Source organism: Hibiscus syriacus, unplaced genomic scaffold (assembly GCF_006381635.1).
Source record: "Hibiscus syriacus cultivar Baekdansim isolate YM2019G1 unplaced genomic scaffold, ASM638163v2 tig00111273_pilon, whole genome shotgun sequence".
NCBI classification, from domain to species: domain Eukaryota; kingdom Viridiplantae; phylum Streptophyta; class Magnoliopsida; order Malvales; family Malvaceae; genus Hibiscus; species Hibiscus syriacus.
This window is the reverse complement of record NW_024063040.1, coordinates 1,824,391-1,847,531: the sequence shown is the minus strand read 5'-3', so window position 1 is coordinate 1,847,531 and position 23,141 is coordinate 1,824,391. Positions and strand designations below refer to the sequence as shown.

The 23,141-nt window shown below is 35.0% G+C and overlaps 2 protein-coding genes across 2 annotated transcripts; one reads left to right on the top strand and one right to left on the bottom strand.

Moving 5' to 3' along the window:
• The first annotated feature begins 1,939 nt into the window (after positions 1–1,939).
• LOC120157687 (40S ribosomal protein S18-like) lies at positions 1,940–3,576 on the top strand. Its single transcript, XM_039168749.1, has 5 exons — positions 1,940–1,995; positions 2,026–2,056; positions 2,347–2,507; positions 2,933–3,121; positions 3,352–3,576. Exons 2-5 carry the CDS (start codon positions 2,054–2,056, stop codon positions 3,455–3,457), a joined length of 459 nt encoding a protein of 152 aa, XP_039024680.1. The 5' UTR covers positions 1,940–1,995; positions 2,026–2,053; the 3' UTR covers positions 3,458–3,576.
• Positions 3,577–4,449: 873 nt separating this feature from the next.
• On the bottom strand, positions 4,450–9,516 carry LOC120157685 (UDP-rhamnose/UDP-galactose transporter 6-like). The gene is made up of 5 exons (XM_039168747.1): positions 9,372–9,516; positions 8,549–8,733; positions 8,264–8,464; positions 7,983–8,144; positions 4,450–4,886 (listed from the first exon to the last, which is right to left on the bottom strand). Exons 1-5 carry the CDS (start codon positions 9,499–9,501, stop codon positions 4,557–4,559), a joined length of 1,008 nt encoding a protein of 335 aa, XP_039024678.1. The 5' UTR covers positions 9,502–9,516; the 3' UTR covers positions 4,450–4,556.
• Positions 9,517–23,141: the final 13,625 nt, after the last annotated feature.

Here is a 23,141-nt window from a genome sequence, read left to right as displayed (position 1 = left end):
TAAGAGGCCATCAGGAAGATAATATTATCAGTCTATATATACATAATTATGTGATATAAGGTCAATAAAACTTTTTTTACGAGTTATAATCTAACTAGTGTTAAAAGAGATGTTTATTATTATTATTATTACTATTTATAAAAATTATTTTTAATTGATCTATTAATAATTTAAATAATCTATTTATATTAATATAGCAATAAATTATATATTTGTTATTAGAAAAAAATAGATTTTAATCTAAATAAACGTCAATTTTGGACTTTCTAAGCGCCTGAGGTTAATCGTTCGAAAGTGAATTCTTATTGGTTGGTTCTTCAGGTCTTCAACCTGTTTAAGTCAAAGCATTCTCACCAATAAAATCTCGACAGCTGTATTGTTGATTTGGATAACTTCTTTTTGCTTTGTTGTCATTGACTCAAGGAGATAGTAAAGTATGAATAAATTATATCACATACCATTGAACTTTAGATAGTGAATTATTTATACTACTGATTTTTTAATTTCTCGAGTTATAACATTAAATTTTGATTTTAATTCTAATTTTACCATTTGGTCAATAAAATTCAAATGAGTATGATGACATGAATCAAATGACATCGTTTTGGTATCGCTATTGATGCCTAAAGCAATGATGTTTAAGACTAAACTTATAGGGTATATTAATTTTACCACTAAACTTTTAAATAATCTCATTTTTTACACTACACTTTTTTTAATCATTGTCGGCAACTAACCACCTCTTCACTAGTAGTCTTTCACTACAAGAACGATATCAAAACGTTCATATTCACTCTTTTTTATTCTCTGATAAATTTAATATAATATGTTAAAAAATAAAAAAAATAAATTTTTTGCACCCATTATTTTAAAAAAAAGAAATTAAAATTTTAGACCTCATTTATAAATTTTTAGATCTGTTATTACAGTCATAATTTTACAAAAATTCTTAACCATGTATCTTTATAGGTAATAGAAAATTCTTAATTATACATTTTTTTATTGCTATTGTCTAATATTGTTATTATATGATTATTACATCCATAATCATACAATAATTTTTATTATATTCGTAATCACAATAAATACAACACAATCAAATATATAACCACAATCATAATTTAAATTCTCATGTAGAAGAGTGGTGATTAGGCCTATAAACGAACCGAACGAACACGAACAGGGTATGTTCATGTTCGTTCGTTTAACTTTAACCGAACAAATGAACGAACACGAACATAAACGAACGGAAAAAATTATTGTTCGTATTCGTTCGTTAAGGAATGTAGCTTGTTCGTGTTCGTTCATGTTCGTTAATTTAAATGATAAACGAACGGATGTAAACGAACATAAACAATCGCAAATGAACGAACGTAAACTAACACAATAAATGAACATAAATGAACGTAAACGAACACAAATGAAAAAATATATTTTTTCTTTCCTAACAATTTTAGAATTATATTATATTTAATTGTTTTGAGTTTTTTAATTTGTATTTAAAATTCATTGAATTTTAAAATATTTATGGGTATCAGCTTAAAATTTATTGGACTTTAATATTTTAAATAGGTCTAGAGAGATTGGGCTAAACATAATTGAACGCACATAAACGAACATAAATGAAGGAACATATTACCGAACGTAAATAAATGAACAAACCCTCTATTAATGTTCATTCATTTAATTAAACGAACATAAAATATTATTCATATTCATTCGTTTAATAAATAAACGAATATACACAAACTCTCCATCAAACGATTCGTTGAACGTTTGGTTTGTTTGCCAACATAGTGATATGGCAAGTTGATGGTTCGTGATTTGGGTCTTTCATTTAAAATTTTTACACCCGGCAATCCCCCAAAAAAAAAATTAATATAATTTAATAAAAAAATCTTTTTTTTTTCAAATTTTATTTTGTTCGTTATGCAGTCCTTTATATTCTGAGGACTAGATCCTATTACGTCTGTTATTCAGTTCAGCTCATCAGCGTCCCAGAAGCTATTCTCAGTTCTCTCATCTTCCCCAAATATCCTCGCCGCTCACAAAAATGGTAATTTGGATTTCTTCTCTCTTCCAAATCCCTAATCTCAACAGTTCAACAGCTGTATTCTCAATTGATTGATTCATCTCTTTCTGTTGCTTTTTATATACTTTATTTTACTTGATCTTGACTAACAGCTTTTATAGTCTAATTATGGTTTTATTTTATGGATTTTATGAGCGTTTGTGAATTTCTTCTTCTTCTTGATTTGAACTGTATTCTATTTTTTTCCTCCAAAGATCGTTGCTTTTAACTTCATATTAATGTGCCTTTTTGTTGCCTTGTTTTGTGTTGTGTAGTCTCTGGTGGCCAACGAAGATTTTCAGCACATTTTACGTGTATTGAACACCAACGTCGATGGAAAGCAGAATATTATGTTTGCTATGACCTCCATCAAGGGTATCGGAAGACGTTTTGCTAACATTGTCTGCAAGAAGGCTGATGTCGATATGAACAAGAGGTTTTTTCCTTCAAAAATTAGATACGGAGACCCCGTATCTTCCCCCCCCCCAACTTTGTAGGTCAACAGGGGGGTGACGTCCTGGTCATTGCGCCAGTAGACTGGAATCATGTATATAGTATAGGCTTATTCCACTCTAGTTATAGTGAGACTGTGATTGTGTCTGTCATGGGTATGTAAGGGGCCTTGGAGGATCATATTCTTGTACTTATCTGTAAGGATGCTTGTAAGATCGTATTCTTATCTTTATATCCAAATATGCGTCTGACACGGGTGTTGGACATGGGTACTTAAAAAAATTGAATTCAATAATATTGGTATATCAGTGTAGGCTGTGGCGTGATGATGGTCATGTTAAATCGTATTCAGTTTTTTTTGTAGTTTATTGTGGAGATCTTATTCGATTCATTTATTCCTGCTATTAGGGCTGGTGAATTGACTGCGCAGGAGCTGGACAATCTAATGACCATCGTTGCCAACCCCAGACAGTTTAAAATTCCGGACTGGTTTTTGAACAGGCAGAAGGATTACAAAGATGAGAAGTATTCTCAGGTTGTTTCTAATGCTCTTGACATGAAGTTGAGAGATGATTTGGAGCGCCCGAAGAAGATCAGGTTAATAATTTGTTGTGGCTTTTTATTGATTTGTGTTCGAATTAACATTTGTGCTTCTGTTATTTTATGTGCTGGTTATTTGATGCTTAGAAAGACGTGATCAAGCCAACTTTATCAAAGAATGATGATGTTCGCTGCATTTGTGTTACTTTGAGATTAGTGTCAAATTCATAACTTCCGAGTTTCGTGGCATGGGATGGCAGCTAAGGTCTCGTAATACCGTCATGCAGGAACTACCGTGGGCTTAGGCACTACTGGGGCCTTCGTGTACGTGGTCAGCACACCAAGACTACTGGTCGCAGAGGGAAGACTGTTGGTGTCTCTAAGAAGCGTTGAGTGCTTTATACATATACTACTAATGTTTTGAAGAGATGTATCTTCAGGCAGAGTTTATTTACTTCCTTTTAAGCACTGTATTGTTTTCATTAGGACAAAATTTTGGATGTGATTTTCTTTTTCATATGTTTAAATTATGTTTTAGCCGATTGAGTTAGTGTCACTCAATTCATAACACCTTACTTTAGGTAGACCACGTTATAATAGTATAGGTAAACCACGTTAATATTTCCCGCCTTTGTTAGATTGAATTTATTATTATCCCTTAATCACATTTTCAAATGAATTAACCCTGTATTTAGACAATTATCACGACAATTATTTCTACAGTTCGAAAGTGATTGAGCTTAGTTTGCACCATAGTACGAGCTCAAGACTTAAGACTTCTTAAACCTCAAAATTTAAGGTCTAAAGTTCTGCCACTCCTTGGAAAGCGCTTAAAGTTTCAGTCACACCAAAAAGCTTCAATCTAACAATGTTTGAATTGTATGCAACAATTTAAGCCTCTGAATTAACTTGCTCGACGGACTTCGTTTGAAAAATGTTTCTCCAGACCAGTTTTTCCAACATAAAAATATTAATTTTCCAACTTATTGGTTTGAGTCAAATAATCACTTTTCAAAAGTGAATTTTGGGCTGTAAATGAATTGTTTGAGAATGCTTCTGCATTTCAAACATAATTTTGAGTCAAAAACACTTCTATAAGCATTCCCAAACAGCTTAGTATTCAATAATAAATTCCGAATAAAGACTATGAAATTCGAGAACCAATTTAAAATCACTTCAAATGATACAGATCAGACACGAAGAAAATGATTGTCTTTTGTACCCAAAGAAGCATTAACGAATTATATAAATTATATTCCTGAAATATAAAATGCAAATTTTAAAAAGCATCTAATCCTATCAAAAAATGATTCATTCCCTCGGTGTGAACGAAAATACAAAAGAATAACAATTATAAAAATCATTAAAACTAAGGCTGTTCTTTGACCCCCCCCCCCCCCAAACAACCAATCCTAATCATATTGGATAAACAAAGTTCCTGAAAAATCAGAGCTAACCCTTGTATTCTTTTTTAACTTACATACAGGGAGAATTATACTTTAGCGCCATGTTCATTAGAATCTGATAAGCTACCGGGCTTTTGTTGTCGGGTCGTAGGCAGAGACAGGCTCCGGCGCTCTTTCCCACCGGGCTTAGATGAAGCATTTCCATACCAAATCATTCCAGCCACAGCTATGATCATACCCAGAACCACATGTAGATTGAGACCCTCTTTTCCAAAGAAAAAGAATCCCATAATCAACACAAGGATCGTCTTCATATGGCCAAGTACTTGAAAAGACACTGCAGTAAATCTGCCGATGCAGATGAACTGGCTGAGGTTCGTTCCGACAGCTATGGTACACGAAAGTATGATAAACATCTGCATAAACACCAAGAAGCAAAAAAGCTGTGACTAATCATGTAAAACCTAAAGTCAGGAAAGAACAACTGGAATTGCACACAACCCACATACTTTATAACCTATGCAAAACCACAAAAAGAAAAAGGCCGACACCAAAAATTTGCAGCAGCCAAACCACATAAAAAATGTACCGAAGTGTTCTAACCCAAAGATTACAATATCAATTCATAGGTCTATTTTATAAAGAAGCTAAAGAGACAGAAATGAGAGCCGGTACATCTGCTATAATGTGCTGCATTCTCTTACAGACTTACACTGACTCTTTTTTCACCCCCTTGAACATTGAAAAGGGAATATAACCCTCCAAAGACATGAAAAGACTAAAAAAAAAAGAAACGAGCATACTTGCATGGACCAATACTCATATCTGATAATCGTACCCAAGTTCGAGTAACAAACTTACATATCACACTAAAATTAAATGCTTTCCTTCAATCAGAATAGACTGAATACATATACTTCTGTTAAGCCTAGAATCATCTAGTGGATAGATATTTTAATATATGTTCAGCACCATGCCACCATATGGTATGTGAGAAGGGGATGTATAGAGATTGCAACAACATAATATACAATGCAAATAAGCTTTGATTACTTATGAGGCGTTAGTGAGAGAAGCTCCACCTTCTCTCTATAAATCAGGCATTTAAAAAAAAATTGTCTTTATTTCTTTGGACGCGAGGAAAGCTATCAACTGTGTTGATAGATCTTGGATTCAAGGTAACAAAGTTAGAGTTTTCATGGCGAGATATCATTCTCGTGATGTTTTCTGGAGGAAGAAGTTCTCTGGTCCATTTTTAGCTGAGGGCAAGAGTTTAGTAGAGGATGTTAGTCATACAGAGGCTCCCATTGTTGGTTTTGTTGACGAGAATAAGCTCTCAACTCTCAAAGATAGCTTGGTAGGATGGTGCAGAAATTTTATTAAGATGAAAGAGTTGGCTGCTATTATGCACAAGGAAGGCATTGTAGGTCCGAAAATTATGAGATTAAGTGGGTTAGCAATTTTAATCTTATTTGAAGATGCAAAGAGTAGGGACTTTACTCTACATAATCAGAGAGTCGGGCATGGCTTTCGTGCAAAGAGATCCCTCCATTTGTGTGGAGTCTCTCCACCTTCAGAAATATTGCACTCAAATGGGGAGTTCTTATATCCATTGAGGAAGGGACCTTAAATAACGACTCGTTTGATAGGGCTTTGCTACAGATCATCACGAACTGTCAAGCTCGTGTGGAAGAATCCATTGTTTTGAAAGTCGGGGATAGGCTCTTTAAAGTTCATGTTTATGAGTTTGAGTCGTGTTTCAGCCCAGAATCTGTCTGGGTAGAGTCGTCTTCGATGGAAGAGGCAGTCTCCTCCCCGTTCTCCAAGGTGGGGGAGCTTGTTGGTGTCTCCCAGTTAAGTATCCCGAGTTGGAGGTGTATGCTGAAGAAGCAGGAAGAAACGTGAACTCATCGGAGGTGCAGTTTCCCGAGAGGTGTTCTAAGGAAGAAGAGAATGTTTTCTGTTGTATGGGGAGTAGTACTAGAGGCAGCTTCTTGTCGGGTGATGGCGAGGAGGACAGGAACATAGGCGAGGAAATGATGATGGGTCTGAGGAGTGTCGTTGCGGGTCAGGGGATGTTTCCTTCACAAATTGAGGAAGTGGGGGAACACGAGACAGTGCTGGTGCACTCGGAGAGAGAGGCAATGGATGTCTATAAGGATAGTTGTTTGCCTACACGTGGTTATGAGGGGATTAAGGATTATTTAATTGATTTTCTCATCCTGGATGGTCGTTTAGTGTCAATGGAGTTGGAGGATGTGAGCCTACAGGAAAACGAGGATCTGTTGGTTCATGCGGAGAGAGAGAAAGAAGATGCCTACAAGAAAAGTTGTGAGCCTGCACGTGCTTTTAAGGGCTCGAAGGATTATTGTAAAGATTTCCCCATGTTGGATGGTCGAGTTGAGTCAAAGGTGGTGGAGGCTGGGTTTAACGACGGCCTTACTTACAACTGCGCATTCAAAAATCCAAAGGGTAATGCAAGATAGTACATGAGACCTAAGGAGTGTTTTGGCAACAAATATAGCTCCGTCCAAATATTTCAAGAGAATTTTACGGCTACCAAAAGGAAGTCTAAGTGTTACCGAAGCAAAAGCCATCAGAGTAAGGTGCAGCGAGAGGAAGAGGTGTATGATATTGTAGGCAGATTCATATATGATTTTGACTTTCCAGCATTGGGGCAGTCCCAACAGAAGGATGCGATCGATTCCTTGCAGTTCGGGAAAGAATTGGGTTTTGAGTCTAATGGCTCAGTAGAGTATCTGATGTCGGAAAACTATAGCAGGGGAAGTAGTAGAAGTTTCAGGTGATCTGCATATGCTTATTGTTTGGAGCTGGAAGTTCGGATGGTCTCAGCCGACAAGACGAGTTAAAGTGGCGGAAAGGCGGCTATGTGCTTGCTTTTCTGTTTTCTTATCATGAGGAAGCTTGGTGGTTTTTGAGTTACAAGTTGGCTGCTATGGCTTTTAGTTAGCTGTCAACCTTGGCTTCTATTATTGTTGTTTTGGTTTTTTGGCGTCTTTCGGGCCACGTTTAGGCTTTTAGTATGGTCAGTCTGTTTTTTAGGCTGTTGTTGTTGCTAAGTTGGATTAGGCTGGTTCAGGTAGGGTTGTTTGCGGTTGTTTTTGGTGTTCTGTTTATGTTGGGGGTGGCTCCCTGGTTGTATCTTGTATTTTCTATGGTTAATGAAATCTTAAGGCACTCTTTTCCTCCTCCCGCTGATTAAGGAGCTTCTCTATAAGCTTCTTTAATCATGAAGGAGGTTTTTAACGAGGCCTTCAATTCCTATAAAAAAATATATACAATGCAAATTAAATATAACAGTAGGCCGCAAAAAATACAAGTAATTGCATGAATTACAATATGCACATTCACAAACACAAGCAATTTTATTCATAAACATGATTACAACAACTTTGAAACAACTAAATTAGCCTTGTTCTAAACCGAGGACAACAATCACCATGATGCACAAAACTCGTAATGCAAATAATATATATAGATAGAGCGCTTACGATAGATACTAGGTTATAACTATAGGCATCAACTCTCTTGCTTGTCAACCAATAATCCAGAAATGGACCTAATACCAGAAGAGTTCCAGCCTGGGCAGGAGCAGTGTGTCCCAGCAGGTTGAAGGAAGTAAGATTATACCTTCGCTGAAGGTGATGCACATACTGCACAAATAAAAACAAGAATAAATAAATCAAGACATTTTATTATTTTAAGATCTACAATGATATAGCAATGGTTATATAGAAGACTCAATTTATATGTACAATAATTGACAACTTACATACTGCTGCAGAGAAGTACTCCAAACTGCAATGAAGGCAGCTACGAAACCTTTGGTATTAACACTCACATCGGTTACAGTACAAACACCAACACCAACAAGAACTACAGCTATGCTCAGCTTTGTATCTCTGGAATACTGGATCTTGTCCATTACAACTTCCAAAAAACAGGATACAGGAATCATACTAAGCTTTGCAATCTGTCATTGAATTAGAGAATTTGTGATTTAAAAATCATTTAAAAAATACTACTAGTTCCTTCTACAACAAATAATATACTTTACCTGATAAAATCCCACAGAGTTCCACATCAGACTAACATTCATTCCAACAATAGAGAAGTTTGCAAACAAAACAAATTTCAAAAGCTCTCCCAAGGGTAGATGAGAAGATTGAATGTATCCCAACCATCTTAGAACAGCTGTCATTAAGGTTGTGGTACCAAAATGCAGACCAGTTAATGTTGTGGCTGCAACAATTTGCAATCAAATACAAAGGAATTACTGACAGTTTATGAAATACTTACTGCAGTAAAGCATAATCTAAACACATTCATTGTGTAACAAAAACCAGAATCTTTAGCTTACTTTTACTTGCATTATTATATTAGCATTACAATTGTCCTACACTCACTCTCAATTATTTCAAATTTCCAAGTCAAGGCTTCCTCTTCACTATACTTACGAAAACCTCCTCCTTTTATCATTTTATTTTTCAGTTGTTTTCCATGACTTTCAGCCCATTTCCTTTCCTTTTACAACAGGTAAAAAGGAAGAGGGTAGGTGGGGAGGGGAATCAAAACCATGAACTTCACTTTCTCCACCATTTAACCCTAAATAAAGCTCATTCCAACATAGGATAAGGCCAATTGTATAGCCTTTTGCAGTATGAGTTATCAGCTCATCATCCTTAACACTCCACGATCTCAATTTTCAAATATTTAGAACAATTACCCCTGTTGATTTCATTTTCCAAGAGAATGCTGGCAACAATTGCAATTTAATCGAAATATAGCTAGCTAACATCATTAACAGTTTTTGGTGCGCACACACACATATATAACATATTGGGGTGGGGCACAAGAAAAAGTGTAAAAAGGGAAATTACCAAAACTGAAACCATAAGTAGCCATTAAGGCTTTATTGACAATAATAATTCCAACAGAAGTGACAACATTGAACATCCAGGCAGACGCATCTACCATTGCTTTTCTGTCAGTCTTATAAGTTGGAGCCATTTTATGTTTTGTTTCAAGAGACAACACAAATCCTGTATCACTCAACGTTCTTTATGTAATCCATCCCTGTGCATATGTTGTCCAAGTGTTTTCAACAACTCAGCAATAAGTCCTGCAAAAAAACATAGAAACAAATAAGAACAAAATAAATAAATAAAGCCCGGGGAAAAGGTCCAAAGCACTTTGGTTTTTCCTGTGTAAGACAAGTTATTTAGCTAAAATTTCCGCATCATATGCTAATCAAAATTTTCAAAAATCAGTTCCAGCATTTTACAACCAAGATACCCATCTGTCCAACTAAGCCTAGACTTTGATTAAAACATCTTCTGCCGCTGACAAATTAGCAGCTTCAAAAACAGATCTTATAACCATTAAAAGGAGTGGAGCTACCTGAAAATCCATATAAATCTCAAAAGGAGACCAGCTTTTGCTACTTACAATGTATAAGCATGATGTGCAAACCACATCCATAGACTTTAAAATCATTATGCTCATTAATCATGGAGACTATGGCTAGCACTACATAATGAATTCAACTCCAACTTTATGATTTGAGTTCTAAACTAACACAATAGTCAACGTTCTCCCTGTTTGAATCAAATTCAAAACACACATTCATGCAGAAAATACATACGTAGTTATACATTTGGATCCTCCCTCATCAAAGATAGATGTCCACTTCCACATTAGTTAAACAAAGTGAACGTAGAACATTAAGAAATGAACACCTGAACCGTTAGTTGAACTATGGCTATTTTACTTTAAATTTCCCTGAGTGATCAATCAGAAAAAAAACAGAGAATCACAATGAACTGTTTTAACACTAAAAATAACAGCAAAATAAAATAAACTCTCATCAAGTATGTCAAATATCCAGATCAGGTAAATATGAAAAAAATGACAACAACGGGAATTAGATCTAACAGAAAAAACAGTGTTGGATCTCATAATTAATATCAATGAAGAAAGAAAATGACAGATCTAACGCGTTGAAACGATAATGAAAACGACGGGGCAACGTACCCTTTTTTTGGAAAGGCAGACGTCGTATGAGAGAGATAGAGAGAGGGAGGGAAACGAAGGGAATCGGAAAGGAAAAAAACTTGGTGGGCTTAATTATTTTGTTTGGTTCCCTGGAGAGTTGAGTGAAAATAAAGAGAGCGCAAGAAGAAGAAAAAACTGGTTTATTAGGTAAACTACACGAATGGTCATTAAAGGTTGAGTATATTTTCGGTTTTCCCATGGAACTTTCAAATATTACAAATTGGTCATTAATATTATTGATTTGTAACAAAATAATCACTCGACATAAATCTTTCCGGCTGCATTAACCACTTAAATAGACTGTTAAACACCACATTGGAGAGCCCGTTTGACTCCTATTTGATCGAGACTTCAATTAATTACAATAACAACTACATTAAAGCTCTACCCATGAACATCATCCTCACAATTGCTTTCACTCCGTTTAAATTCCTTATCTATGTCTCTTTTTATCTCTCGTTTCCCAAAAGTTTCCCAACACTTGTTGTATTATTGCTATTTTCATTCATACAAACTTCTTTTCTTCATTTCCAAGTTTCAAATATGCTACCAGTCCAATTAATCCTTATCGGACTAGTTTTTCTTTGTTTGATTCTAAACAACACAATTCTGAAATGGCTTTGATTCAAGTCTCAGATATCTCACTATTTTTCTTAACAACAAAGATAATCATATTTAAAAATCTATGAGTTTTCCAATCATTCCATGGAACTCCTTGGTTGTCGAGGATGATGAAATTAGTCCCACAATATGGCACAAGATTTGTTTCATCATCACATTGTCATACTCAAATAAAATTATGAAAGATTCTAACTTTGATCATTCTTTAAGCATATTCAAACATTGCAATTCTCTAAAAAGAAGCAACCTAAGTGTAACACCCTGGACCAATACGACACACAGTCTACCGATCAGAATGTTACACGGAATCACCTGAATGGCTAGCCGACCTTTTTCTTATTTCTGTTGCTTTAAAAAGACTATTTTCTTTATAATTTCAACTGTAAAAATATAATTAAAATTGTATACTGGGGAGCTCCCAAAATAAATATTTGCATCCAAAATAATAATACAAACGACTTTAAGAGACATTTATGACTCAACTTTATAACATGGTTTATAACTATACATGTCCTTCAAAACACTAAGACGTACTCTGATCTGCTTTGGGTCTGGACACTCTAAGCTCCTTAACTACTCCACCTAATCTGCATAAGGAAACAAATTACAAACGCTGAGCTAACTAACTTAGTGTCACACTAACAACTGAAACATACTAAAAGTGTATCACATAAAGGCTTAAGTTATCAAGTCTATTGCTTTGCTTTAGTGAGTATACTTGTATACTCACTCTCTACTCTATGGTATACTTCATGGTACGACTGAGGGTTCTGTATCTTGGAGCTCACACACCTCTCTAGTCTATCGAGGATGCCCCCCGAAATCTTTGCATCGGACACATACCCTCAACTAACCCACCCCTTGCGAGTGTCAGGCTTTGGCCTTAGTTAGCCAGCTTAAAGTGCCTTGCGCACTCCCTAAGGATATTCAGATTGATTCTATACTTTCTACACCACTAGCTTTTCTAAAGGGGTGTCCTGATCGTTTCCCGAGTATTCAAACAAGTCTAGTCTTATTCGCCCTGTAATACCCCAAACTCTTGGTCAGTAGTTTGTGTCAACCCGAGACCCATAAGTCGAGCCCATTAAACTTCCAAGATCAATTTGGACTAGTTTATAATAGTATTGGGCTTAAGGTGGGCATAAGAGTTGTAGCTAAGGGGTGATTTTAAAATAAAAGTTAAAGGTGAGGGATTAAAAGTGTAGTTTACCCATTTCTCAAATTAAAGGATAGAAACCCCTTTTAATGGGAGTATTTTACATGAACCAAAGCCACCAAAAATACTATTCTCTTCTCTTATTCCTTTTCTCTCCAAGAGTAAGCTTAAAGGAGAAAGCTTTTCAAATTCTAAGCTTATTTAGAAGTAATCAAGGTAAGAACCTTAATTTTTATCCCTTAAGCTTCATTTAGAGCCCTTAATCCCAAGTCTTGGTTAAGATTTCTAAAAGTGGATTTTTAGGGAAGTTAAGAAATTCAAAGAATTCAAGTTTATTCTAGTAAATTTGGGTTGTTTGGAGTATCCTTAACCTTGTTTTAAGCCTTAGATGAGTTAATAAACCCTTTTTCATATCTTTGATTAGACAAAGAGGTGAGAAAGTGTTCAAAGGCTAGAGGTAAAGAGAAAGTGAATCCTAGTTGATACAATGGGAGTTCTAGCAGCTAAGAAGGCCATGTAACACACTCAACTTCCTCATTTCAATTGTGGGTCATTAGAAATGAGTTTCTAACTTGAGAGTAAGTTATGAAGCTTAATGATGAGTTGTATGGTAAATTTAATAATTGATGTTGTTAGCATGTTATAAAGCCTTATTTATGACCCCATGATTCATATAATACTTAATAACAAGTGAAAAACCTCAAAGTAGTAAATTTTGGGAGTTTAAAGGACTAATTCATGCCCAAATAGGGTATTATGGTATGCAAGAATCGGTACTGGAGGAACAGTACCGATATTATTCTTCGTGAAAGACTAAAACCCATTATATTAAAAAGTGCAGTATTGATACCCCTTCAAGGAGTATCGATACTCAGGGTCCAATATCGATACCCAATATTTTTGAAAACATCGAACCTAAAATTGATATCGATACTCAGCATAAAGTATTGATACTACCTAAACCAAATAGCTTATAGTATTTGAGGGGTACCGATACCAACATGTGGGTATCGATACTAAGGGGTTAGTATCGATACTGAAGGGCCAGTATCGATACCCACAGGCAATTTTAGATAAATAATTTGAGAGATGTTATGAGGGGTTGAGATTTCCCAAACATCTCTAATTACTCTCAAATAAGATTACAAGTGAGAATAGTAATAATGTTTAATTCCAACGTAAGAACAAGATAAAGTAGGGTGAAATAAGATTTGCCTTGTTTGTATTCCCGGGAAACGATCAGGACACCCGAGTTCTTTTAAAGAAGCTAGCAAAGTCGCAAGTATATGTTCAGTCCAGATATATCCTTAGTGAGTGCGTGAGGCACTTTAAGCTAACTAACTAAGGCCAAGGCCTAACATTCATGAGGGGTGGGTTAATCGAGGGTGTGGTGTCTGATGTAGAGAATTTTGGGATCCTCACCCTCGATAGACTAGAGTGGTGTGTGAGCTCTGAGATGCAAAACCCTTAACCACACCATGATGTATACCATATATTAGAGAGTGAGTATACAAGTATACTCACTAAATAGACTTGATAGCTTGAGTCTTTTAGTGATATACAATTAGTATGGTTTAGTTGTTAGTGTACCACTGAGCTAGTTAGCTCAATGTTTGGAATTTGTTTCCTTATGCAGATTAGGTGGATCATTCAAGGAGCAATCTTAGAGTGACTGAGGTCCAAAATAGAGTAAATCAGAGTATGTCTCAGCGTTTTTGAAGGGCATGCATATCTGTAAACCTTGATGTAAAGTTAAATCATAGATTCAGTCAAGAATTGGTTTGTAATTATTTTTGTATAGAAATGTTTTATTTTAGGAGCTTTTTATTATAAAATTTAAATTGTATTTTTATAGTTGATTTTCTTTTGAAAATGGTCGTTTTAAAGTAAGAGAAATAAGAAAAATATTGGTTAACCACTCTGGTGGTTCAATATAGCACCCTGATTGGTCGACTATGTGTCGTACTGGTCTAGGATGTTACATTTAGCGGTATCAGAGCAAGGTTTAGAAATTCTTAGGATCCGTGGGTTAGTTTTGGTAAAGAGTTTGAGTATGCATGCCTCTAAAGAGTTATATCGTACTTTTGTATCTGCAATAGTAGTAGTAATTCCTCATTTCTGTCTTAATTTCAGAGTTAAACATGGATAGTAGCCAAAACACACTCATGAGGATAGGCATGAGAGTAGAGCTTCTCTAATCAGTGATTTAGGGGATGTATTTAACCCAGACGCTGAGTTTGAGGAACCTGGAGATGCGGGGGTTGATGAGGTGACCTAATTTAGGAATTTGACCTTTACCTTGAGGCGAATAGTGAGAGCCATTCCCCAGACACATGTTCAGCCAGCCCAACCATTTCTTTCAGTCGTAGCACATCAGGAAACCCTAGTAGAGAGGCTCCGAAGGTACCAAACCATTGATTTCTTTGGGTCTGGAGATGATAATCTAGTCATAGCCGACCAGTGGTTAAAAGAAGCCCTTAGAAATCTACGTCAGTTATATCTCACCCCTATGGGTATGTTAAAGTGCATATTATCCATGTTGAAAGGTGATGCGATATATTGGTGAAAAACCATCAAGATGTTGTTAGAGCTCGAGTGCCCTACTTGGGACTAATTTTGGAGGAGTTCAATCAAAAATATGTTGGAGAGGGTCACATGGATACAATGAGGGATCAATTCTCTAAGTTTGGGTGGGGGTAGGTGTAGGTTCAGTCAGTATAGGAGCCCTTTGTCTACCTCACCGATGACTAGTTATGAGAGATCATCAAGAGCACCATCTCAGCCTAGTTGTTCCCTTTGTGGTAGGAGACGCTCGGGAGTTTGTAGATTTGGGACCAAGGGTTGTTTTTGTTATGGATCCCTGGAATATTTTCTTCGAGATTTCCCAGAAGCTCAGTTTTTAGCTCTCATGTCGACCCCATAGTCAGCTCCGACAATTCAGAGAGCAGGGGATATCAGAGAGGAAGGAATTCTTCTGGTCAGGCCGGTAGGGGTGTAGTTCAGTCTGGAGCTAGCACGGAGCCTAGAGTTGTTGATCTTTAGCAATGCTTTAGCAATCATTTTGAAAATCGTCTTGATCTTTTGGTTGGGCTCCTCAACCTGCCTATTGGTAAGATCTGTTGTAGATGCCCAATCGAAATTTTGAGGAAAAAATTTCTCGTAGGAGGGGAGAGTTGTAATACCCCGAATTTTAGGTCAGTAGTTCGGGTCAACTCGAGACCCATAAGTTGAGCCCATTAGACTTTCAAGATCAGTTTAGACTAGTTTATAATAGTATTGGGCTTAAGATGGGCCCAAGAGTTATAGCTAATGGGATAATTTTAAAATAAAAGTTAGAGGTGAGGGACTAAAAATGTAGTTTACCCAATTTTCAAATCAAGGGATATAAACCCCTTTTAATAGGAGTATTTTACTTAAAACAAAGCCACCAAAAACACTATTCTCTTGTCTTCTTCATTTTTTCTCCAAGAGTAAGATTAAAGAAGAAAGCTTTTCAAATTCCAAGCTTAGTTAGAAGTAATCAAGTTAAGAATTAATCTCAAGTTTTGGTTAAGATTTCCAAAAATGGGTTTTTAAGGAGGTTAAGTAATCAAGTTTATTTTAGTGAATTTGGGTTGTTTGGAGTATCATTAACCTTGTTTTAAGCCTTAGATAAGTTTATTCTAGTTTTTTCTAGTCTTTGATTAGCCAAAGAGGTGGGAGATAGTTCAAAGGCTAGAGGTAAAGAGAAAGTGAATCCTAGTTTATTCAAGGGGAGTTCTAGCAGCCAAGAAGGCCAGGTAACACACTAACAACTTCCTCATATCAATTGTGGGTCATTAGAAATGAATTTCTAGCTTGAGAGTAAGTTATAAAGCTTAATGATGAGTTGCATGGTAGATTTAATAATTGACGTTGTTAGCATGTTATAAAGCATTATTTATGACCCCCCATAATTCATATAAGACTTAATAACAAATGGGAAACCTCAAAGTAATAAATTTTATAGAGTTTAAGGGACTAATTTGTATCTAAATAGAGTATTCTAGTCTGTCAGTATTGGTACTGGAGGAGTATCAATACTCAGGTTCCAGTATCGATACCCCTTCAAGGAGTATCAATACTCAGGTTCCAGTATTGATACCCAGATGTTAAGTATCGATACTGAGGAATTTTTGAAAGCATTGAACCTAAAATTGGTACTAATACTCCGGATAGTATCTATACCCCAGTATTAGAGTATCGATACTACCTAAACCAAATAGCCTATAACAGTTGAAGGGTATCGATACCAACAAGTGGGTATTAGTACCAAGGGGTTAATATCGATGCTGAAGAGTCAGTATCGATACCCACAGGCAGTTTTAGATAAATAATTTGAAGGGTGTTATGAGGCGTTGAGATTTCCCAAACAACTCTAATTACTCTCAAATAAGATTACAAATGAGAACAATAATGATGTTTAATTCAAACATATAAACGAGATAAAGTAGGGCAAAATAAGATTTACCTTGTTTGTATGCTTGGGAAACGATTAGGACACTCGAGTTCCTTTAGAGAAGCAAGCGAAGTCGTAAGTATAGATTCAATCTGCATATATCCTTAGGGAGTGCGCGAGGCACTTTAAGCTGACTACTAAGGCCAAGGCCTAACACTCGTGAGGGGGTGGGTTAGTCGAAGGTGTGGTGTCAGATGCAGAGAAGTCTAGGGGCTTCATTCTCGGTAGACTAGAGAGGTGTGTGAGCTCCGAGATACAAAACCCTTAACCACAGTATAATGTCTATCATAGAGTAGAGAGTGAGTATACAAGTATACTCACTAAAGAAAAGTAGTATACTTGATTGCTTGAACCTTTCAATGACATAAAATTAGTATAATTTAGTTGTTAGTGTGGCACTGACCTAGTTAGCTCAGTGTTTGTAATTTGTTTCCTTACGCATATTAGGTGGAGCAGTCGAGGAGCATTCTTAGAGTGACTGAGGTCCAAACCAGATCATATTAGAGTACGTCGTAGCGTTTTTAAAGGCATGTATATCTATAAACCTTGATGTAAAGTTGAGTTGTAAATTCAGTCAAGAGTTAGTTTATAATTATTTTTGTATGTAAATATTTAATTTTGGGAGCTCCCCAATATAAAGTTTGAAATGTATTTTTATAGTTAATTTTCATGCGAAAAAGGTCATTTTAAAGTAAGAGAAAAAAAGAAAAATATTGATTAGCCACTCTGGTGGTTTTATGTAGCACCCTAATTGCTCGACTGTGTGTCGTACTGGTCTAGGGTGTTACACACCATACTTTATTCCGTTTCTACCTTTTAATTAAGCATTATTATTGTTCTCACTTGTAGTCTTATTTGAGAGCAATCAAAGCTTTTGGGAAAACCCCATTTCATCTTAACTCCCTTATAATTAAAACCCTCAAAACCTGACTATTGGTATCGATACCAATCATATTGGTACCTATTGATACTGCTTATTGAGTGTCGATACTCAAGGCAAAATTGTACTAAGAACTGAAGGGTAGTATCGATACTCTCATACCATAGTATCGATACTGACTAGGGAATCAATACCAAAATGGCATTATGGAATTTAAAATGTGTTCTCAGTATCGATACCACCCCATGAGTATCGATATCAACCCTGTATTATCGATATCCCTCCTGAGAGTATCGATACTCTCTTCAACCTAAGCAAAATTTCATACTTTTGAAGAATAATAATATCGGTACTTACTCATACAATATCGATACTCCTGTTAAAAAATGCCCTCATTTGCTCAAAAAAAGACACTCAAACTCCCCAATTTCTTTTCCTTGAGGTTTTTCAATGATTATTAAGTCTTATATGATCTTAGACGGATCATAAATAAGGCCTAAAACATGCTTAAATAACTTTAATATGAATCTTCGATGAAAATCTACTCAACATGCTTAAATCTTAACTTTCTAGCTAAACTCATTTCTAATGATCCACAACTGGTATGGGGAAGTTGTGAGTGTGTTACCTGGCTTTATGGGCTTTTAAAACTCCTCGAACCAACTAGGATTCACTTTCTCTTTACCTTTAGCCCTTGAACTTTCTCTTACCTCCTTAGCTAATCAAAGATAAGCAAAGGAATTACTAACTTATCTAAGGCTCAAAACAAGTTTAAGGACACTCTAAATAGCTCAAACTTACTAGAACAAGCTTAAATCTCTTAATCTCCTTGAATCTCTTAAAAACCTATTTTTGAAATCCACACTCAAAACTCAAGATTAGAGGCTTAACTGAAAGCTGGGAGGGTGAGGATTTGGTATCTTGCCTTGGTTACTTCTAGTTAAGCTTGAAATTTGAAAAACTTCCACCTTTAAGCTTTCTCTTTGGAAGGAAATGAAGATAAAAAAGGAAAGAGTTTGATGGGTTTTGGTTTTTCACCTAAAAACACTTAAGGTTAAGGGGTTTTTATCCTTTAAAACTGACTATAGGTAAATTTCTAATTTGGTCCCTCTCCTTTTAACCCAACTTAAAACCACCACTAACATTTAACTATTGGGCCAACGTAAGCCCAATACTCTAAAAAATCGATCTAAACTAATTTATAAAATCTAATGGGCTCGACTCGCGGGTCTCAAATTGATCCGAACTACTGACTTGAAATTTGAGGTATTACACTAAAAACACAAACAAGCCCTTTTCCCATAAAATTTACTTACTCTTGGGATAATCCATGGTCTACTAGTTCGAAAACTAGTTTCAAAAACTAAAACAAGAAATCTTTTCGATAAAAATGTGGAAAATAGAACACAAAAGCATAAATCAAATGGGAGAAAGGTTTCAACAACAACAAACTAACAACGAATTCTAAATGAAAAATATCAATGAAGCTTAAATCCAAAAAACAACATGCAGACAAAAAAGGATATACATCAATGCAAACTATTTATGTAATGGATTTTGGCATTTTACTTTAACGAAATCAGACTTTATTTGTTCTTTACACTACTAGTTTCAAAGTCATTTAACTTGACTTATTTGTTGATAACTCTCCAAATGAGTTATTATTTATAGTCTTTTTACTTAGGTTAAACTTGCACTTAAGCATTTTTTTGGATCATATTTAGATTATTTTAGTATATTTTGCATGATTTGCATATTGGAAGAGACTTTTTGGCAATTGAGCTAATTTTAATGTTTTTACTGCAAATTGATATATTGATGTTGTGACATTATTGATGTTGTAGTTGTTGTTGATTGGAATTTGAATTTAAAAAATGTTTTTTTTTCAGAAAAAAGATTTTCTCATTGGTAGAAAGTTTGACTTTGAGAGGCTATAAATATAATATATTCTACAACCTTAGAAATCCTATTTTTCATAGCCATTTTTTTAATTTTCTTTTCTACCGTTGCCATGGCAGCCTAAAAACCTTTGACAAAACATCACTTAGACGTGAGACAAGCAACAACCTTGTGAATGTTGACTAACGATGATTGGTTGTTATCTTAGCAATTTATATCGAACTTGAGAAGGGGGATTCATTTTGTTTAAGATGATTTATTTTTATTTTATGATAAGATGTTAAACATGGATATTTTCTTTTGAATATATTTGAGGAATCTTATGTTTATTCGCTTTGCCTTAGTATCATTGATTGGTGTTGCTTGAGTTTAATTTTCACCTTGTTTGTAGAGATATAAATTACCTAATATTGATGGAAGGGTAGGTTACGTCATAAATATCATCAGCGTCTGTGAGAGCATTATTTATCGTAAAAGAGATTTTTGCTGATTGTTTTGTCGTAGCATTCTTAGTACACTTATTTGAATTGCTATAAATATATAATCCTTCTTGTGAGTTATTGGTGAATGTTTTCGAGAGAAGAATAATCCGATAGGTTAATGCTGACATATTAATAATGTTGCTACAACAATATTAATTGCATGTTACCGTTTGACATTTCATAATCTTTTACCTAAATCGATCATTTCTTCATTTACTTGTGATGTAATCCCATTTATTCTATTTTATTTTCTATTACATTGTTACAACATTGCTCCTTACATTAACTATACACAATATTACGTTTGTAGCATAACAATTCTGTGAAGTTATACTAATATCTGTGGATACAATATTCAACGCATTAGTTGTGTCCACTTTTACTACTTGATAAACGATAGTGTGTGCTTACACTGATTGTTGTTACATTAATCGAAGCATCAAGTTTTTGGGTTGTTCGTTTATGTTGTTCATTGCTATGTGAATTTGTCGTGTTCATTATTTGTATTGTTCATTTCAGCTTTCTATGACATTAGCTTGCTAAAACATTTAGATAAACAAACAATGTTGAGACTTTGCATTTACCTATGATGAGATAATTGTCTATAGTAATATAATACCAAGAACCTTAGGATTTAGAGATAACTTGAGATTGCCTTAATGATTCTTGTGATGCTATAATTATTTACCGAATGCCGTGCTTGATTCACTTGTGGGTTGGAGAATATTTAGTTATCTTGCATGTTTTAAAAAAAACAAAAATTCTAATAAATTCATTTTGTCTATGTTTTGTATGAACTGCTAGAGGGGCCAAACTGGCTCTAGCCGAATAAATTATTCACAACAAACTTTTAGCTCTAGGACACTCCGTTGCTAAGGCAAGTTTGGTACCTTTAATGAATATTAAATATGAAAGATAGTCTCAAATAACATGAGTAAATGAAAGTTTTCACGGGATGACTCTACCTAAAAGGCTAGTGAATTTGTTGCTGACACCATCTTACTACTCAAGTATTGACAGGTAGTTGTGATGTTGAAGCTCTAGTTAAGTTAAATAGTAATTGCTGTAACATCTTTTGCTTTATTAATTACTTTGATAATTATGATATTCTCTGAAAATACCCATGGTGTTGAACTGTCACAACTAAAAGCACAAACATGCACGAGCATTAAAAGTTGATTTCTTGTTGTCTTGAGATTCAACGATGATTGGCAAAAAATTGCTACGGTTCTAAGTTGACAGATGCAAGACAAATGTAAGAGTTATGCTATCTAATTGTTGAGGACAAGTTGTCATACAATTCTTGAGGACAGACAAACACTTAAGTTTGAGGATGTGATAATTTACATATTACATTTTTTATTTAAGGTAAACTAATATTTTTCATATAAAATTAATGAACAATTGAAAATAAAATTAAGTAGTGGGGTCTTAGACCATCCACATCCAATGAAAAAAAATGGTGGATCTATGTTTAGAAAAGCGTGTTCGACTTGGCAGAAGAAGTCCATATTCAGACACTCAAATTCCAAGAGCAGCCCTAAAGGTTTCCATCTACTTATCCTTCTTCGTAGCAACTCGGTGGGTCTGCTTATCCAAAACCGTAACTCCTAAAATATGAGTAAGCATAGCTATAACTTCTTCTTTCTCTTGTTGGGTATCTTCTAAAGCTTTTAATTCTAGCCTCGAAAGGTCTGTTGGAATCAATTACCAAGGGTATCGAGATTACAAAATAGGTTTGTTAATGTCGAGTGAAGCGATGAAAAAGAAAAAGAGAAACCCAACAAAACAAGCTGAAGCAAAGAAGCTTTTTATTTCCAAGTTGATGGGTTTTATTGGTTATTTTGACTCAATTTCGATGACGGTTGTGTTGAGTTCTCTTTAAACGATCCCTTGGTTTCGAAGCTTACCTGATTATTTCCTTGGTTTGTTGTTGTTGAATGAAGCGAAGGAGAACAAAAACCAGTGTTTTGAAAATCGGACCGGCTGGTTCAATCGGAAATCATTGTCTGGTCCGGTTTATTCTATACCGGTTAAACCGTTATTAGTGAACCGGAAGGAACTGTTGAACCAGCTGTGAACCGTTCGAATCGGTTGAAAACCGGTTCTGTTTTTTTTTTAAAAAAAATTAAATCAAACGACGTCGTTTGTTAAACGAGCCGAGTCGAACTTGAAAACTTTAAAAGTAAGTTCAACTCAACTCAAAAACTCACGAGCTAAAAATTATCAAGTTCAACTCGAACTTGAAATTTAATATTGAAACTTGGACTCAAAAAGGCTCGAACTCAAAAAAAAAATTAGAAGCCCGATTGAAGCCTGAAATTCGAGCTTAATTGAAGCGAAAGAATAGTTCGCTCTGTGGTCACCAAAAGGCTCCATGATTTTGAATGTCAAATTACTTCTATTATTTATAGAAGTCAGTTGGGATGCTCTTCTATGTTTCTTAGCCATGTGGGATTGTTTTGTTTTCATATTTGTACTCTTTAGACTTTTGTGATGCTCTTCTATGTTTCTTAGCCATGTGGAATTTTTTATAAAAAAAAATTAAACCAAACGACATCGTTTGTTATGATTTTTTAGCCCCAAATTTATTTTTTGATTATAGTTATATAATTATATTTATTATTTAATATATTTTACCTTAAATATTATGTTGTAGTTGATTTGAATCATTTTGTTTCACTTGATTTTATGGTTTTTAACTTATATATGTTATAACTTGCTTTGAATATGACTTGTGATATAAAAAACTGTTTTTTTATTAAATCATTTTAAATTTTTATTTAAATTTTTAAATAATTAATTAATTATGACATCGTCCGATTCTTTCGACCGGTCTGACCGATTCGACCGGTTGAACCAATGAACCGGTAGCACGGCCAGTTCGCTGACCGGTCCGGTTCTGAAAACCATGAAGAAAACAATGTTGATGAGTTTTGACCAATTATTTTGACCGTTCTCTTCTACAATAATTCTTCTTTTGTTTTTCTTTAAAATAACAATACCCAAGAAAGAAATCAAGGCCTAACTCTGGCACTTATGATTTAATCGTCTTTCGATTGAGTATAATTTTCAGTTTGG

Coding starts and splice junctions, on each gene's coding strand:
- LOC120157685 (XM_039168747.1), bottom strand. CDS start 9,501: ATGGCTCCAACTTATAAGACTGACAGAAAAGCAATGGTAGATGCGTCT. Junction 8,465..8,548: donor ACTCTGTGGGATTTTATCAG/GTAAAGTATATT, acceptor ATTCAATGACAG/ATTGCAAAGCTTAGTATGAT. Junction 8,145..8,263: donor GTACTTCTCTGCAGCAGTAT/GTAAGTTGTCAA, acceptor TTATTTGTGCAG/TATGTGCATCACCTTCAGCG.
- LOC120157687 (XM_039168749.1), top strand. Junction 2,508..2,932: donor GATGTCGATATGAACAAGAG/GTTTTTTCCTTC, acceptor TCCTGCTATTAG/GGCTGGTGAATTGACTGCGC. Junction 3,122..3,351: donor GAGCGCCCGAAGAAGATCAG/GTTAATAATTTG, acceptor ACCGTCATGCAG/GAACTACCGTGGGCTTAGGC.